Source organism: Oncorhynchus mykiss, chromosome 8 (genome assembly GCF_013265735.2).
Source record: "Oncorhynchus mykiss isolate Arlee chromosome 8, USDA_OmykA_1.1, whole genome shotgun sequence".
Taxonomy (NCBI): Eukaryota; Metazoa; Chordata; class Actinopteri; order Salmoniformes; family Salmonidae; genus Oncorhynchus; species Oncorhynchus mykiss.
Window position 1 is genome coordinate 51,632,106 of NC_048572.1, and position 18,992 is coordinate 51,651,097.

Below are 18,992 nucleotides of genomic sequence, written 5' to 3' on the forward strand. Positions count from 1 at the left end.
ACCCCAAATCTATCAATTTTTACATTTTTGCAGAGGAGATCTTAGATATAAAATTGTGCGACTAAGATGTTTGGTGCAGTATTTCTCAATTAAAAAATGTACATGAAAATGAGTTGTCTCATTGAATGTCAACAGACTTCACTGAAGAATCCTGTTCTTCAGGATGTTGACCAATCACTGACGAACAGGTGTAGACTTCAGCTACCAACCTCTGCTTTTCTCGAGAAAATATTGTGTGCCTGGAAAAACCCTTACCGATGTCCAAAACGAACAAAAACATCACAAAATATCATCATAATATATGCACAAACTCTTCCGAACTGTTTCGGCTGGGAAGCATGCGGACGCCTTTACACAAGATTAGTCTACGTTCCAAGACTACTTTTTGAGTTCTATAAACATCTGACAAAGTTAGATTTTTGGAGTGAACCATTGCTTTAAGTGTTCTGTTTTAGGACACAATGCTGTGTCTGCTCTTTGGTCGTGGTTTTAAAAGTGATTTTGTGCACAGCACCAACACAGGCTGTGTTGAGGCCTATGCATGGGTAGACTGCGTTTTTGTTTTGTAGTGTTTCAGAAGGTGCAGGTTTTGTTAATTTTTTTTAAGCCTTTTTTTTCCCTTTTGTTTTTTTTTTTGCAGGGAGATTAGTTGAGATGAGAAGCGGACTTTGGGACATATATGACTTCATGTAACTACATATAATATATCTGCGACATCACAGGCGATTTCTTTTTATATGCCACTCAAGTGCAAGGGTGGTTTTAAAAAAAAAAAAAATCTAACTCTTGAAGACATGCTTGGAAAATGTGGCGGTACTATACATCATGTGGGTCTTTTACCATGAGAAATGGTTCTTTATAAAATACCATTAAACGGTCATAGCTATAAAAGAGAAGAGCAGCCCTAAGACTGGGTTTATATGTTTTTTTTCCCCCTGCACTTCAGAATAATGTGTAACAGGGAGATGTTTAAACCAGGGTTGTAGTCAATTCTATTTTGATTCATTCTGTAAGGGAACTTTCAATTCAAGAATTGAAAAAAATTCCTCATTCAAAATTAATGCCACTTTTTTTCCATTCTTGAATTGGAATTTCAGTTCATCCCATAAATTTAATTTAGAGTTGATTCCCAACCCTGGTTGGCACATCCAGACGGATTAATGCTCGTGGTTTTATTTCACTCTCAGCTGAACGTGTGCAGTAGTTCCGTTAAAAAGGAAGGGGAAATAGTAGTGTCTAAACAGTTGACTTATTGGATCCAGGCCAACTTCATGGCATTCCAAAATCCCATATCTTAGCCCTAGCTATCATCCTGTCGCTTTAAAACACCAATGTTGTTTTTTGTTGTTGTCTTTTCAAAGGCCTCCTTTGCGATTTTCTTTCTCAGAATGTCACTTGTTTTACAAGCAAATTTTGTACAGAAGCTAAGAGTATTTTGACGTTTTCTTTAATATAATCAACAGTGAGTGGATTGTACCATGATGACACGATTTATTATGAAGTCTATGACAGTGGAATGGTATTTTATAACCCTTTTGTTTTTAAAAAGAGAAGCTTTTTACACTGCATTCAAGTGTTTGCTATTTTTTTTTGTTCCTACCTAAAGTACTAATTCTATCTTTGCTATGTCTAAAAAGCCCTTGAAGGTTTTGTACTCTTTGGAAACTTTTATAATTCAGATTTATTTGTAGCTATGTACGCAAAAATGAACAAAAACAATAAATCTCAACATTAACAAGGACGTGTCATAACACCCTGGACCATGTAAATACCTGTTTGCAGATTTTTTTTTTGTTCCATGTTGTCTTTGCCCTCACCCTTATGTTCTCTCTCTCATATGGTTGCTGAGACTCTCTCTGCAACCTACGCATTTGACTGTTGTAATATCACTCAGATCTTTGAAACGTCTAGAATAAAATCTATTTTGATAATAGCCAAGTGGTTTTTCTGTTGACTTGCTTTGTTCCTCATGACACCTAGAGGGCCTTCTGTTGTATTGCATTCTCCCTCAATGTACAGTTAGTGGCAATCCGCAGTAGAAACTAAGTGGCCTCCCCACCCCGGTTCTGTAAAAAGATGAGGGGTGAGGCTGGAGAAATGTTATCTCAAATCGTAGACCAAGCTATGGATACAAGGATTGACCATCTATGGTATCAACATTTTAGTTTAAACCATGTTTTGAGGTGGTTTGACATTTAAAAAAATTATTTACAAGCTTATATTTTGGGTTCTGATGGGGTACGACAGTCGAACTAAAGTCATGAGTCGTAAATTACATTTTAAAATAATGAATGGGTAAATATCAATTTATAAGTAAAAAAAATAATTGATCATGTTTACAATGTTTATTGTAGCAACTGCTGGTTGCTCATTTAATGGTATCCGTATCCCCTTTAGCCATAGGGGCTGGTTGTGTATAGTACTCTACCCTTGGACATGGTACATGGCACAATGTCTTGAGCACTTTCGGGTCTTGTGATGTTTGCATGTTCTAAATCCAGGATACAAATTAAGGAAACATGCAGACCAGAAGACAGCATAGCCTACATTTTTTAAAAGGCCAGTGACTGCCATCTAGTGGTCAAACGTTTTATGAAATTGGGAAGTTAAAGGTGCTACACAATTTCTCCCCTATGTGGAAGCTAGGTGAATTCCAACAGCACTAGGCTACATTCAATTCTCCCTCCCAGAATACCATTTCAGTAACATGGCAGACTCCCACTTGAGCCTTTTACTTTCTGTTTTGGTCTTCCAGCTTCAAACAGCTGTAAAAACAATTTTTGTTATTGAATATATATTTCACAGATGGTAAAATTATATCCTACACTATTCATTGCTTGTTTTCTCACTTAAACAGAAATTGAGCGAACAGTGTAGAATTTTAGCAACCAGGAAAATTACAGCGGTTTCTACATTGGCTGCTTGCCCCGGTTTCCATTAAATAACACAGCCACAAAGTCAAACCGTTTTCGCATTTTTCTGGTCCAGCGGGATAAATTAATTAGCGAATGTCACAGCCAATTACAAAACTGACGAGTAGACTTTAAAGAGGCAATCTGCGATTGCGACATTTGTGGACATTTAATGAGCGACTGCCTTTCAAAAGCAACAAATCCCATCGAAAATGGCCTATGTGGCATCGATTTGAGTCAGAAACAGTTATTCCGAGTGTCAAAATTGACTACAAACTGTAAACAGGATCATTTTGGTCATGAAGTCAGCCTTGTCTAAAACGGAGTTTGGAACATCACTGCGTCACAATGGGTAAATGGAGGTTGGGTTTTGATTTGACCATGTCCATTTGCCCACTAACATGGGGTGAACAGTTGCGGTGATTTCCCTCTATCCAATAGCATGGACAGTAAGACAGACCTGCCCAGCAGCTCTGACTTTGTTTACATATGACAACACGTTGCACATTTTTAAACTTGAGAAATACTGCACCAAACACCGTAGTTAAATGTCAAATTGAGCAATTAAAACATTATTGGCAAAAATGTCGACATTAATTGCAAAATTCTTGAGTTATTTTACATTCATTCTGGCGATTTTGAGGAAGTGAAATAGGTTTTTGCGTCTCATGTGGGACAAATATCATTAACCAAACGTAGAATATCAGGAAACGCACCTCCAAGACTGAAATCACGCAACAGAAAGACACGCAATTGATTATTGAGGAATATAACTTAGACTAAATGCCTCATGAGCTTAGTTCTACTGTCTTACACCATCAGAACCCCAGAAGAAGCTTCCCACTGGTCAATCAACTTTGTTTCCACGCCATTTCATTGAAGTTATGTTGAACCCAAGTGGAATAGACATTGAATTGACATCTGTGCCCAGTGGGTTGTTGTATCCTACTCCACTGTAAACAATGTAAGCAAACATTGTTTAGCTTAAAACATGGTACAAACAATATTTTACGGAGGGTCAGTCATTGCATCCATAGGTCTGTCTATGAATTTGAGTGGTTACATTTCTCCAGTGCCATCCCTCAGCTGTTCACCTAAAAAGGTGTCTGGGTGTCCTCTTTGTTGTTGTTTGAAGTGCTCCTTTCCATTTAAGATCATTGGAAGAAAGGAATGTCTGGTTAAAAAAAATGATCAGAATAACAATTTGAGGTCAAGTCATTATTGACCCACATAGGCATACATACACAATCCATTTTAAACAAGTTTGATATTCAAGAGATACCCTTTGGTCTTTGAAAACAGTTGCTTCTGAGTTAATTCACTCCTATTGTTTTGGGGGTGAAATATACCAATGAAAAATAAACTAGGGGGACAAAGTCAGAGAGCATTGGCTTTCTTTATTACAGATAAAGGCTTGTATTGACTGTGACATTGCAAATTCAATTGTAAATTGAAACCTGGGCCCTACTAAAGTGTGAACCTAATATGTCTTCTTTTTTCTGTTCTCAGACTGGTGTCAAGCTTGAGTTTGAGGGCCACGGCTGTGTGGAGAAACATCTATTCTTCAACGGGTCTTTTCTACAGCCCTTGGAGCAGCTCTCTCTGGCGCAGCTTGAAATCAAGTTCCAGTGGGATGTGTTCTGCACACCAAGGTTCCTCCTGGGCCCACAGGCTCTCAGTGTATCCCTGTACAAGGAGCTGCGTGCGACCCTGAGGGGAGCGAGCCACGAGGCCAACCGCAGGCTGGTGCTGCCCCAGTCCCAGTCGGTGCAGCTAGAACCAGAGCCCAGATCCCTCTCGCTGGACCTCACAGCCTTGGCTGAGAACTGGCTTAAAACCCCCTACAGTCAATTTCGAAGACCCCGTGTGAATCGAATTAGCATAACAACACAATCAGTGTTTTTGCATTGGATGCATCTCAATCCACCGCATGTCGCACTTCTGCATCTGCAGTGAAAGGTGAGAGAGCTAGAGCGGTATTCTCACACATTTGTCTGTAGCATACGAACAGTTTAGCCTACAAACTATTATGACCACTCTATGGAACGATGAGACTCTCACAACACGAAGTCGGAAGAGCCGATCTGCCAACTTCTGTCTGTAGTGTCCGAACAGTTTGGACTACACCCTAATAGGACCCCTCTGTAGAAAGGTGAGACTCGTCTGAAGGTCCCCCAGTACCAGTTAAACACTTTCTATGGAAGTCTATATGGAGACAGTTTAGTGCCAAAAATAATGGGTTAAAAACATGTAAAAAAATATATATATATCAAATGTTTCCTGATCTTTCTTAAATGTCTCCGATATAGGACAGACACTTCAGAACAAACTTCCTTTAGATAGAACATGGAACAAAAACTATCTGTTGTTCCATGTATTGAATCTGTTATTCAATGTGTTAATTAAACCAGGGAGGATCTACTGGCTGGAGCTACAGCCTCAACCCGCCCACACCCTGGTCAGGGACACCATCATGGCCCACCACCTCAGAAACACTCTCCCGATCGGGCCAACAGTAACCTTCCCAGAGTTCCAGACTTCATTGGTGGCCCATATCCCTGAACCCGCTCTAGTGCTGCTCTCGGCGGAAGTGGAGAGTCGTCTATCAACTCCTGAACAGCTAATCAAATGGCTCCCAGACTATTTGCATTGCATTGCCCCTCTTCTACGCTGCTGCTACTCTCTGTTATTATCTATGCATAGTCACTTTAATAACTCTACCTACATGTACATATTACCTCAATTACCTCGACACCGGTGCCCCCGCACATTGACTCTGTACTGGTACTCCCTGACTCGTTTCTCTGTATATATCAATGATGTCGCTCTTGCTGCTGGTGATTCTCTGATCCACCTCTACGCAGACAACACCATTCGGTATACTTCTTTGGACTTTGGTATACTTCTTTGACCCTTCTTTGGACACTGTGTTAATAAACCTCCAAACGAGCTTCAATGCCATAGAACACTCCTTCCGTGGCCTCCAACTGCTCCTAAACGCAAGTAAAACTAAATGCATGCTCTTCAACCGATTGCTGCCCGCACCTGCCCGCCCGACTAGCATCACTACTCTGGACGGTTCTGACTTAGAATATGTGGACAACTACAAATACATAGGTGTCTGGTTAGACTGTAAACTCTACTTCCAGACTCACATTAAGCATCTCCAATCCAGAATTAAATCTAGAATCGGCTTCCTATTTTGCAACAAAGCCTCCTTCGCTCATGCTGCCAAACATACACTCGTAAAACTGACTATCCTACCGATTCTTGACTTCGGCAATATCATTTACAAAATAGCCTCCAACACTCTACTCAGCAAATTGGATGTAGTCTATCACATCCATTTTGTCACCAAAGCCCCATATACTACCCACCACTGCAACCTGTATGCTCTCGTTGGCTGGCCCTCGTTACAAATTCGTCGCCAAACCCACTGGCTCCAGGTCATCTATAAGTCTTTGCTAGGTAAAGCCCCGCCTTATCTCAGCTCACTGGTCACCATAGCAACATCCACGCACTCCAGCAGGTATATTTCACTGGTCATCCCAAAAGCCAACACCTCCTTTGGCCGCCTTTCCTTCCTGTTCTCTGCTGCCGATGACTGGAACGAATTGCATAAATTACTAAAGCTGGAGACTTATCTCCCTCTCTAACTTTAAGCATCGGCTGTCAGAGCAGCTTACCGATCACTGTACCTGTACACAGCCCATCTGTAAATAGCACACCCAAATACCTCATCCCTATATTATTATTATTAATTTTTTTGCTATTTTGCACCTCAGTATCTTTACTTGCACATCATCATCTGCACACTCCAGTGTTAATCCTAAATTGTGATTATTTCACCTCTATGGCCTATTTATTGCCTTACCTCCCTAATCTTACCACATTTGCACACACTGCACATAGATATTTCTATTGTTTTATTGACTGTACGTTTGTTTATCCCATGTGTAACTCTGCATTGTTGTTTTTGTCGTACTGCTTTGCTTTATCCTGGCCACAGTTGGAAATGAGAACTGGCCTACCTGGTTAAATAAAGGTGAAATAAAAAATATAGCCCTGCTATTGTTATTTACTGCTGCTCTTTTAATGATTTGTTATTCTTATCTCTTACTTTTTTGTTGTTGGTATTTTCTTAAAACTGCGTTGTTGGTTAAGGGCTTATAAATAAGCATTTCACTGCATTCGGTGCATGTGACAAATACAATTTGATTTGATTTGCCACCTCTACATCGACTTCAAGGACGTGGGCTGGTAGGACTACTGCCACATAGAGTGCCCATTCCCGCTGAGCGAGAGAGCCAGAACGGCACCAACCATGCCATCCTGCAGACACTGGTACACTCCCTGGACCCCTGCGGCACAACCCAGCCCTGCTGAGTACCCATCCGCCTATCACCTGTCTCCATGCTCTACTACAACAACAACGACGATGTAGTCCTATGCCACTACAAGGACGTGGTGGTGGATGAGGAAGGCTGTAGATGAAATACATGAGGAGGTGTGAAAAGAAAGAAAATGCCTTGTTGATTAGTGGAGTGGATTTTAGGAAAAATGTATTTGTCATATGCATTGTTTTTTAAATATATTTTTTTTATCACTCATACAGTGAGGCTCCTGTGGTCAAATGGCTTTGACATCGTCATACAGGTAGATGGTCTCTCTCCTCAGTTTGGCACATCAAATCAAATGTTATTGGTCACATACATACAGTGCCTTGCAAAAGTATTCGGCCCCCTTGAACTTTGCGACCTTTTGCCACATTTCAGGCTTCAAACATAAAGATATAAAACTGTATTTTTTTGTGAAGAATCAACAACAAGTGGGACACAATCATGAAGTGGAACGACATTTATTGGATATTTCAAACTTTTTTAACAAATCAAAAACTGAAAAATTGGACATGCAAAATTATTCAGCCCCTTTACTTTCAGTGCAGCAAACTCTCTCCAGAAGTTCAGTGAGGATCTCTGAATGATCCAATGTTGACCTAAATGACTAATGATGATAAATACAATCCACCTGTGTGTAATCAAGTCTCCGTATAAATGCACCTGCACTGTGATAGTCTCAGAGGTCCGTTAAAAGCGCAGAGAGCATCATGAAGAACAAGGAACACACCAGGCAGGTCCGAGATACTGTTGTGAAGAAGTTTAAAGCCGGATTTGGATACAAAAAGATTTCCCAAGCTTTAAACATCCCAAGGAGCACTGTGCAAGCGATAATATTGAAATGGAAGGAGTATCAGACCACTGCAAATCTACCAAGACCTGGCCGTCCCTCTAAACTTTCAGCTCATACAAGGAGAAGACTGATCAGAGATGCAGCCAAGAGGCCCATGATCACTCTGGATGAACTGCAGAGATCTACAGCTGAGGTGGGAGACTCTGTCCATAGGACAACAATCAGTCGTATATTGTACAAATCTGGCCTTTATGGAAGAGTGGCAAGAAGAAAGCCATTTCTTAAAGATATCCATAAAAAGTGTTGTTTAAAGTTTGCCACAAGCCACCTGGGAGACACACCAAACATGTGGAAGAAGGTGCTCTGGTCAGATGAAACCAAAATTGAACTTTTTGGCAACAATGCAAAACGTTATGTTTGGCGTAAAAGCAACACAGCTCATCACACTGAACACACCATCCCCACTGTCAAACATGGTGGTGGCAGCATCATGGTTTGGGCCTGCTTTTCTTCAGCAGGGACAGGGAAGATGGTTAAAATTGATGGGAAGATGGATGGAGCCAAATACAGGACCATTCTGAAAGAAAACCTGATGGAGTCTGCAAAATACCTGAGACTGGGATGGAGATTTGTCTTCCAACAAGACAATGATCCAAAACATAAAGCAAAATCTACAATGGAATGGTTCAAAAATAAACATATCCAGGTGTTAGAATGGCCAAGTCAAAGTCCAGACCTGAATCCAATCGAGAATCTGTGGAAAGAACTGAAAACTGCTGTTCACAAATGATCTCCATCCAACCTCACTGAGCTCGAGCTGTTTTGCAAGGAGGAATGGGAAAAAATTTCAGTCTCTCGATGTGCAAAACTGATAGAGACATACCCCAAGCGACTTACAGCTGTAATCGCAGCAAAAGGTGGCGCTACAAAGTATTAACTTAAGGGGGCTGAATAATTTTGCACGCCCAATTTTTCAGTTTTTGATTTGTTAAAAAAGTTTGAAATATCCAATAAATGTCGTTCCAATTCATGATTGTGTCCCACTTGTTGTTGATTCTTCACACAAAAATACAGCTTTATATCTTTATGTTTGAAGCCTGAAATGTGGCAAAAGGTCGCAAAGTTCAAGGGGGCCGAATACTTTCGCAAGGCACTGTATATCTAGCAATGTTATTGCGGGTGTAGCGAAATGCTTGTGTTCATAGCTCCTACAGTGCAGTAATATCTGACAATTCACAACAATACACACAAATCTAAAGTAAAAGAATGGAGTTAAGAAATATATAAATATCAGGATGAGCAATGTCGGAGTGGCGTTGACTACATTTCAGTAGAATGGAATACAGTATATACATATGAAATGAGTAAAGTGGTATGTAGACATTATTTAAGTGGCTAGTGTTCCATTATTAAAGTGGCCAGTGAATCCATGACTATGTATATATGACAGCAGCCTCTAAGGTGCAGAGTTGAGTAACCGGGTGGTACCTGCTAGTGATGACTATTTAAGTCTGATGTCCTTGAGATAGAAGCTGTTTTTCAGTCTCTCTGTCCCAGCTTTGATGCACCTGTACTGACCTCGCCTTCTAGATGGTAGCAGGGTGAACAGGCAGTGGCTCGGGTGGTTGATGTCCTTGATGATCTTTTTGGCCTTCCAGTGACATCGGGTGCTGTAGGTGTCCTGGAGGGCAGGCAGTGTTCCCCTGGTGATACGTTGGGCAGACCGCACCACTCTCTGGAGAGCTCTGTGGTTGCAGGCAGTGCAGTTGCTGTACCAGCCAGTGATACAGCCCGACAGGATGCTCTCAATTGTGCACATGTGAAAGTTTGTCAGGGCCTTCGAGGCCAAGACACATTTCTTCAGCCTCCTGAGGTTGAAGAGACGTTGTTGCGCCTACTTCAACACACTGTCTGTGTGGGTGGACCATTTCAGATTGTTGATGATGTGTACGCAGAGGAACTTGAAGCTTTTCACCTTCACATGGACACATTTCACCTAACACAGAAATTTCAGATAGAAATTGATATACCTCTCACAGACTGGGATTTATAGTGCCATCCTCTGGCCACTACACATGCCGAAAGCAATCCCTGACCTATTTTTCATTCTGCAGTAAAAAAAAATAAAAAAAATAATAATCAAGAGAATGGCAGTGAGTGTCGAAGATGTTTTAAAACAGCTTTGCTGGTAACATTTGCATCGTATAATCAACTCCAGTGAACTTGTAAGATGTTTCTGCTTGGCTGCCATGATCGGAGAAAATCTCAACAATGAGGCTATTCTCATTGCTGCCATTGTTATCACACAACCTCAGACCTGTTGTATACCTTTCAAAGAATGTCTAGGTGGGGGAAGCTTTCAAACCAGACCTGGGCTGTTGTCAGATCTCATCATTATGAATTATATTATTATCTGAAATTGCCTTGGTTGCAGGAAAGAAGCAGAACAGAGTCCCTGGCTTTCAGTTATTGTTTTATGGCGAAAGGGGAAGGAGATACCGAGTTGCACAACTGAATGCATTTAACCGAAAACGTGTCTTCCGCATTTAACCCTGAGAGGTGCAGGGAGCTGCCTTAATCAACATCCACATTATCGGCGCCCAGGGAGCAGTTGTTGTTGGGGGTTAATTGCCTTGCTCACCGACAGAACGGCTGACCAGGGACCAATGCCCTTAGCCGCTAGGCTTCCTGCCACCCATGCTATAAGCAGCATTCATCCTGTTTGGCTTCTTTCCAATGTTGTCAAAAGGCAGTGTCTTTGAGTCCTTCTACATTGTTGTTGTTTGACTGCGGTGCTGTCAAAAGGGTCTACACTGTAGTGAGTTACATACACTAACAACATTCTTATTCAGAACAATGGTGTTGGAGGTTTTACATGTTTAGCTCTGCAGGCAGTTCAATGTAGAAACCACAGTGTCCTAAAATGTAAAACACTGCTGCATGCAAAAACAGGAAATGCTATGTGGTTTTCTAAATTATGTAGAAGTATCTACCTCATCCCCATACTGTATCTATTTATGTATCTTGCTCCTTTGCACCCCAGTATCTCTACTTGCTCATTCATATATATATTTTATAATATATATATAAAAATATATACACATTTATATATATATATATATACACACACATATATATATTCTGCACATCTACCATTCCAGTGTTTAATTGCTATTTTGTAATTACTTTGCCACCATGGCCTATTTATTGCCTTAACTCCCTTATCCTACCTCATTTGCACATGCTGTATATATACTTTTCCTACTGTATTATTGACTGTTTGTTTGTTTATTCCATGTGTAACTCTGTGTTGTTGTATGTGTCGAAATGCTTTGCTTTATCTTGGCCAGGTCGCAGGTGCAAATGAGAACTTGTTCTCAACTAGCCTACCTGGTTAAATAAAGGTGAAATAAAATTGTAAAAAATCTATGCTGCATTAACAGCTACTATTGTCTCAAAAAGATTTCTAGATATTGCGTACTAACAGCTCCTTGAGGTGAACAATCAGGTGGACTCAAGCAATAGCATAAATAGTAAACAAACTGTTACTCTTCGATGGTGTACAAAGGGCCTTACTCTACCTTGAGATGTATGTACTTATGGTCACTCTTTCTCTAGGCAAAGAGTAGCTACATTGTAGCAAACATTGTAGCTACAGAAAAAAAATGTTTTTGTCAATGATTTCACCATTAAGCTCATCGCCTTCTTTATTCTATATGAGTAAATCAGCAAACAAATGTGTGTCAAGAAATACATTTTTTTTAATATACATTGATTCCATACTTCATTAATATGTGTACATATTATAAAATAAAACCATTCAAATAAAGCACATCACTTGTAGAATCATCATAGATTTGAAGAGGCAGCAGCGTTCATATACAGTGCTTTCAGAAAGTATTCAGACCCCTTGACTTTTTCCACATTTTGTTACGTTACAGCCTTACTCTAAAATTGATTAACTGTTTTTTTCCTCATCAATCTACACACAATACCCCAAAATGACAAAGCAAAAACAGGTTAAGACATTAAGACATTTTTGCAAATGTATTAAAAATAAAAAAACTGAAATATCATATTTACATACAGTACCAGTCAAAGGTTTGGACACACCTACTCATTTAAGGGTTTTCTTTATTTTTTTTTTTGAAGACATCAAATCCATGAAATAACACATATGGAATTATGTAGTAACCAAAAAAGGCTTAAACAAATCAAAATACATTTTATATTTGAGATTCTTCAAAGTAGCCACCCTGAAACAGGTTTTTATCAAGGATCTCTATGTACTTTGTTCCGTTCATCTTTTGTGCTAGTCTCCCAGTCCCTGCCTCTGAAATACATACGGTGACCTCACCCAGTATAACCAGCGTGTCCAGAGATGCAACCTCTCTTATCATCACTCAGTGCCTGGGCTTACCTCCACTGTACCCGCACCCCACCATACCCGTCTGCACATTATGCCCTGAATCAATTCTATCACGCCCAGACATCTGCTCCTTTTATTCTCTGTCCCCAACGCACTAGACAACCAGTTTTTCTAGCCTTTAGCCGTACCCTCATCCTTCTCCTCCTCTGTTCCTCAGGTGATGTGGAGGCTAACCCAGGCCCTGCGTGTCCCCAGGCACTCTCATTTGTTGACTTCTGTAATCACAAAAGCCTTAGTTTCATGCATGTTAACGTCAGAAGCCTCCTCCCTAAGTTTGTTTTACTCACTGCTTTAGCACACTCCGCCAACCCTGATGTCCTTGCCGTGTCTGAATCCTGGCTTAGGAAGGCCACCAAAAATTTTGAGATTTCCATACCCAACTGCAACCTTTTCCATCAAGACAGAACTGCCAAAGGGGGAGGAGTTGCAATCTACTGCAGAGATAGCCTGCAAAGTTCTGTCATACTTTCTAAGTCTATGTCCAAACAGTTCGAGCTTCTAATTATTATTTTTTATCTCTCCAGAAATAAGTCTCTCACTGTTGCCGCCTGTTTAGCGACCCCCCTCAGCTCCCAGCTGTGCCCTGGACACCATATGTGAACTGCTTGCCCCCCATCTATCTTCAGAGTTCGTTCTGTTAGGTGACCAAAACTGGGATATGCTTAACACCCCAGCAGTCCTACAATCTAAGCTAGATGCCCTCAATCTCACACACATTTTCAAGGAAACCACCAGGTACAACCCTAAATCCGTAAACATGGGCACCCTCATAGATATTATCCTGACCAACTTGCCCTCCAAATACACCTCTGCTGTTTTCATTCAGAATCTCAGCGATCACTGCCTCATTGCCTGCATCCGCTGTGGGTCCACAGTCAAACGACCACCCCTCATCACTGTCAAACGCTCCCTAAAACACTTCTGCGAGCAGGCCTTCCTAATCAACCTGACCCAGATATGCCCAGATTGCCTGGTCGTTCGTTAAAAGTAATTTCCTCACCATCTTAAATAAGCATGCCCCTTTAAAAAAAATGTAGATCTAAGAACAGATATAGCCCTTGGTTCACTCCAGACCTGACTGCCCTTGACCAGCACAAAAACATCCTGTGGCGGACTGCAATAGCATCGAATAGTACCCGCGATAATGCAACTGTTCAGGGATGTCAGGAACCAATACACACAGTCAGTCAGGAAAGCAAAGGCTAGCTTTTTCAAACAGAAATTTGCATCCTGTAGCTCTAACTCCAAAAAGTTTTGGGACACTGTAAAGTCAATGGAGAACAAGAGCACATACTCCCAGCTGCCCACTGCACTGAGGCTAGGCGATACGGTCACCACCGATAAATCCATGATAATCGAAAATATCAATAAGCATTTCTCTACGGCTGGCCATGCTTTCCTCTTGGCTACCCCAACCCCGCCCAACAGCTCCGCACCCCTTGCAGCTACTTGCACGAGCCCCCCCAGCTTCTCCTTCACCCAAATCGCAGATGTCCTAAAAGAACTGGAAAACCTGGACCCGTACAAATCAGCTGGGCTAGACAATCTGGAACCTCTCTTTCTAAAATGATCTCCCGCCATTGTTGCAACCCCTATTACCAGTCTGTTCAACCTCTCTTTCGTTTCATCCGAGATCCCTAAAGATTGGAAAGTCGCAGTCATCCTCTTCAAAGGGGATGACACTCCCAAACTGTTGCAGACCTATATCCATCCTGCCCTGCCTTTCTAAAGTCTTTGAAAGCCAAACAGATGGCTTTAATAGATCACTGACCATTTCGAATCTCACCATACCTTCTCCGCTGTACGTACCGGTTTCCGAGCTGGTCACGGGTGCATCTCAGCCACGCTCAAGGTACTAAATTATATCATAACCTGGCCAAGGCTTTCAACTCTGTCAATCACCGTATTCTTATCGGCAGACTCAATAGTCTTGGTTTCTCAAATGACTGACTCGCCTGGTTCACCAACTACTTCGCAGACAGAGTTCAGTGTGTAAAATCCTTTTGTCAGGACCTCTGGCAGTCTCTATGGGGGTTTGAAAATAAAAGAGCCGCACACTCTAGGAGCTCAGATGCAAAAATGTTATTACCAACGTTTCGACAGCCAAGCTGTCGTCATCAGGGTATCAGGGTATATACCCTGGTATATACCCTGATGAAGACAGCTTGGCAGTCGAAACGTTGGTAGTTAAATTTTGCATCTGAGCTCCTAGAGTGTGCGGCTCTCTTTTATTTTCACGTTTTCTACTCCGCTAGCCAGCACCTCGCCTAAATAGGTGTGTGTTTCTTTTTCTTCTAGATTATTCTTCTAGTCTCTCTATGGGGGTACCACAGGGTTCAATTCTCGGGCCGACTCTTTTCTCTGTATATATCAACAATGTCGCTCTTGCTGCGGGTGATTCCCTGATCCACCTCTACGCAGACGACACCATTCTGTATCCATCTGGCCCTTCTTTGGACACTGTGTTAACTAACCTCCAAACGAGCTTCAATGCCATACAACACCCCAGCTGCTCTTAAATGCTAGCAAAACCAAATGCATGATTTTCAACCGTTCGCTGCCCGAACCTGCCCGCCCGACTAGCATCACTACTCTGGATGGTTCTGACTTAGAATATGTGGACAACTACAAAAACCTAGGTGTCTGGCTAGACTCTAAACTCTCCTTCCAGACTCATATCAAACATCTCCAATCCAAAATCAAATCTAGAATCGGCTTTCTATTTTGCAACAAAGCATCCTTCACTCACGCCGCCAAACTTACCCTAGTAACACTGACTATCCTACCGATCCTCGACTTCCGCGATGTCATCTACAAAATAGCTTCCAATACTCTACTCAGCAAACTAGATGCAGTTTATCACAGTGTCATCCGTTTTGTTACCAAAGCGCCTTATACCACCCACTACTGCAACCTGTATGCTCTAGTCGGCTGGCCCTCGCTTATATTCGTCGCCAGACCCACTGGTTCCAGGTCATCCATAAGTCTATGCTAGGTAAAGCTCCACCTCATCTCAGCTCACTGGTCACGATAACAACACCTACCCGTAGCATGCGCTCCAGCAGGTCATTCCCCAAACCAACACCTCCTTTGGCTGCCTTTCCTTCCAGTTCTCTGCTGCCAGTGACTGGAACGAATTGCAAAAATCATTGAAGCTGGAGACTTACTAACTTTAAACATCAGCTATCTGAGCAGCTAACCGATCGCTGCAGCTGTACATAGTCCATCTGTAAATAGCACACCCAATCTACCTACCTCATCCCCATATTGTTTTTATTTACTTTGCTGCGCTTTTGCACACCAGTATCACTACTTACACACCATCATCTACTCATCTATCACTCCAGTGTTAATCTGCTAAATTGTAATTACTTTGCTACCATGGCCTATTTATTGCCTTACCACCTCATGCCATTTGCACACACTTTATATAGACTTTATTTTTGTCCTATTGTGTTATTGACTGTATGCTTGTTTATTCCATGTGTAACTCTGTGTTGTTGTTTCTGTGGCACTGCTTTGCTTTATCCTAGCTAGGTCACCGTTGTAAATGAGAACTTGTTCTCAACTAGCTTACCTGGTTAAATAAAGGTGAAATATATATATGTATACATTTTTTAAACATCTCCACAGCATGATGCTACCACCACCATGCTTCACTGTAGGAATGGTGCCAGGTTTCCTCCAGGCGTGACGCTTGGCATTCAGGCCAAAGAGTTCAATCTTGTTTTCAGCAGACCAGAGAATCTTGTTTCTCATCGTCTTATTCCTTTAGGTGCCTTTTGGCAATCTCCAAGCGGGCCATCATGTGCCTTTTACTGAGGAATGGCTTCTGTCTGGCCACTCTACCATAAAGGCCTGATTGGTGGAGTGCTGCAGAGAAGGTTGTTCTTCTGGAAGATTCTCCCATCTCCACAGAGGAACTCTGGAGCTCTGTCCAGAGTGTCTGCCATTGTGTCTTGGTCACCTCTCTGACCAAGGCTGTTCTCCCCCGATTGCTTACATACAGTGTGAATAAAACGGCCCTAAAATGGACTCTTGAGGAACACCTTTTGTAATCTCAGGGAATTGTCAGTTGAGACAGTCAACAACTATACATTGAGATGTCCATAAAGTAAGCCAGACAGCTTGCATCAAGTTATTTTCCCTACAGAATAACCAGCTCTCTGTCTGTCTCAATTGTTCCAAACACAGGGTAAATCTTTCCAAAGTTATCAAAATTGACATTAAAAGTGTAAATGTGGCATCGTTCCTCTGCATCATAGAAGGATACCTGTCCCTCCTCTATGTCTAGAAACACCCCTAACCTAGAGGGTGGAGACTGGTTCAGTTTAATGACTGGTGCACTTAGAGCCATGAGCTCCCCAAGCTGCAGACGCAAGTTCCAGTAACCAGCTTTTGTGTTCAGATTTGCAAAGCCATTCCTCGGTGCTGACTCTCTAACCACACCTATCCTCCACTCTGCCTTGCCCCAGACTCTCACCTCCCAGTAATGTCTCCCAGATGTAAAGCCCTCCTTTGCAAGGACACACCACCAGCCATCATACGTGTGGGATCCAGGGCTGTATCCATCCCGGGGATCAAAAACATCCTCAATGATGGTGGCCATTTTCACTCTTTTCCTGTCAGCGGACAGTAAGAGATTTGGGTTGGCTGTTTTTTCATCCAGAGTGATCTCAACTGCAAAGATATTGAAATAATGAAGCTGTTAATCATACCAGAACAATGAAACAAGTCTTTCGGTTTTATCTCATTTGAATAATATTTGCGTTGGCAATAAACCATACCAACCTGATGCTTTCAAAATCAAGTTCCAAACTGCAATGAAACAGACAACATTTAGGACCACGTTAGCAACGAAGAACTACAAAACATTTACATTTTTTGTTGTTGTTTTAAGCAGAAGTGAACAGTGGGATTTGACGTACTTGAGTCAGGAACGCGATTCAGAGTCACTAAGGGAAAAACATTAAGAAAACCAAAACATATTAGATAAATGAACTGATTAATACAATCTGTGTTGACTTATTTCATAACCTAATAAAAAGCATGAGCTGGAGCACACCAAGAGAATATTATTTTGTGTGGAGGTGCTGACTAACAGCGAATAAACTGTAAGCTATAAAAAATAAATAAAGAGAGTCACACGCTCTCTATATATAAACTCCCAGTAATTTATTGGGTAAAACACCCTGAAGGTGGCACAGCGATACCGAAACGTTTGCGTTTTACCCAATAAATTACTGGAAGTTATATATAAATGTAGAGTGAATTTATTTGCAAATTATGGTGGAAAATAAGTATTTGGTCACCTACAAACAAGCAAGATTTCTGGCTCTCACAGACCTGTAACTTCTTCTTTAAGAGGCTCCTCTGTCCTCCACTCGTTACCTGTATTAATGGCACCTGTTTGAACTTGTTATCAGTATAAAAGACACCTGTCCACAACCTCAAACAGTCACACTCCAAACTCCACTATGGCCAAGACCAAAGAGCTGTCAAAGGACAACAGAAACAAAATTGTAGACCTGCACCAGGCTGGGAAGACTGAATCTGCAATAGATAAGCAGCTTGGTTTGAAGAAATCAACTGTGGGAGCAATTATTAGGAAATGGAAGACATATAAGACCACTGATAATCTCCCTCGATCTGGGGCTCCACGCAAGATCTCAACCCGTGGGGTCAAAATGATCACAAGGACGGTGAGCAAAAATCCCAGAACCACACGGGGGGACCTAGTGAATGACCTGCAGAGAGCTGGGACCAAAGTAACAAAGCCTACCATCAGTAACACACTACACCGCCAGGGACTCAAATCCTGCAGTGCCAGACGTGTCCCCCTGCTTAAGCAAGTACATGTCCAGGCCCGTCTGAAGTTTGCTAGAGAGCATTTGGATGATCCAGAAGAAGATTGGGAGAATGTCATATGGTCAGATGAAACCAAAATATAACTTTTTGGTAAAAACTCAACTCGTCGTGTTTGGAGGACAAAGAATGCTGAGTTACATCCAAAGAACACCATACCTACTGTGAAGCATGGGGGTGGAAACATCATGCTTTGGGGCTGTTTTTCTGCAAAGGGACCAGGACGACTGATCCGTGTAAAGGAAAGAATGAATGGGGCCATGTATCGTGAGAATTTGAGTGAAAACCTCCTTCCATCAGCAAGGGCATTGAAGATGAAACGTGGCTGGGTCTTTCAGCATGACAATGATCCCAAACACACCGCCCGGGCAACGAAGGAGTGGCTTCATAAGAAGCATTTCAAGGTCCTGGAGTGGCCTAGCCAGTCTCCAGATCTCAACCCCATATAAAATCTTTGGAGGGAGTTGAAAGTCCGTGTTGCCCAGCAACAGCCCCAAAACATCACTGCCCTAGAGGAGATTTGCATGGAGGAATGGGCCAAAATACCAGCAACAGTGTGTGAAAACCTTGTGAAGACTTACAGAAAACGTTTGACC

At 41.8% G+C, this 18,992-nt stretch overlaps 1 protein-coding gene across 1 annotated transcript in view; it reads right to left on the reverse strand.

Annotated features, from left to right (window-relative positions):
* Positions 1 to 16,432: 16,432 nt before the first annotated feature.
* si:dkey-18p12.4 (SPRY_PRY_C-I_1 domain-containing protein) overlaps positions 16,433 to 18,992 on the reverse strand; it is a 40,808-nt gene continuing 38,248 nt past the window's right edge. The window contains exons 9-11 of the mRNA XM_021612841.2: positions 17,460 to 17,486; positions 17,323 to 17,349; positions 16,433 to 17,211 (exon numbers count right to left, since the gene is read on the reverse strand). Coding sequence (XP_021468516.2) covers positions 16,679 to 17,211; positions 17,323 to 17,349; positions 17,460 to 17,486 — 587 coding nt within the window. The 3' untranslated portion in view covers positions 16,433 to 16,678. The remainder of the gene's footprint in view (positions 17,212 to 17,322; positions 17,350 to 17,459; positions 17,487 to 18,992) is intronic.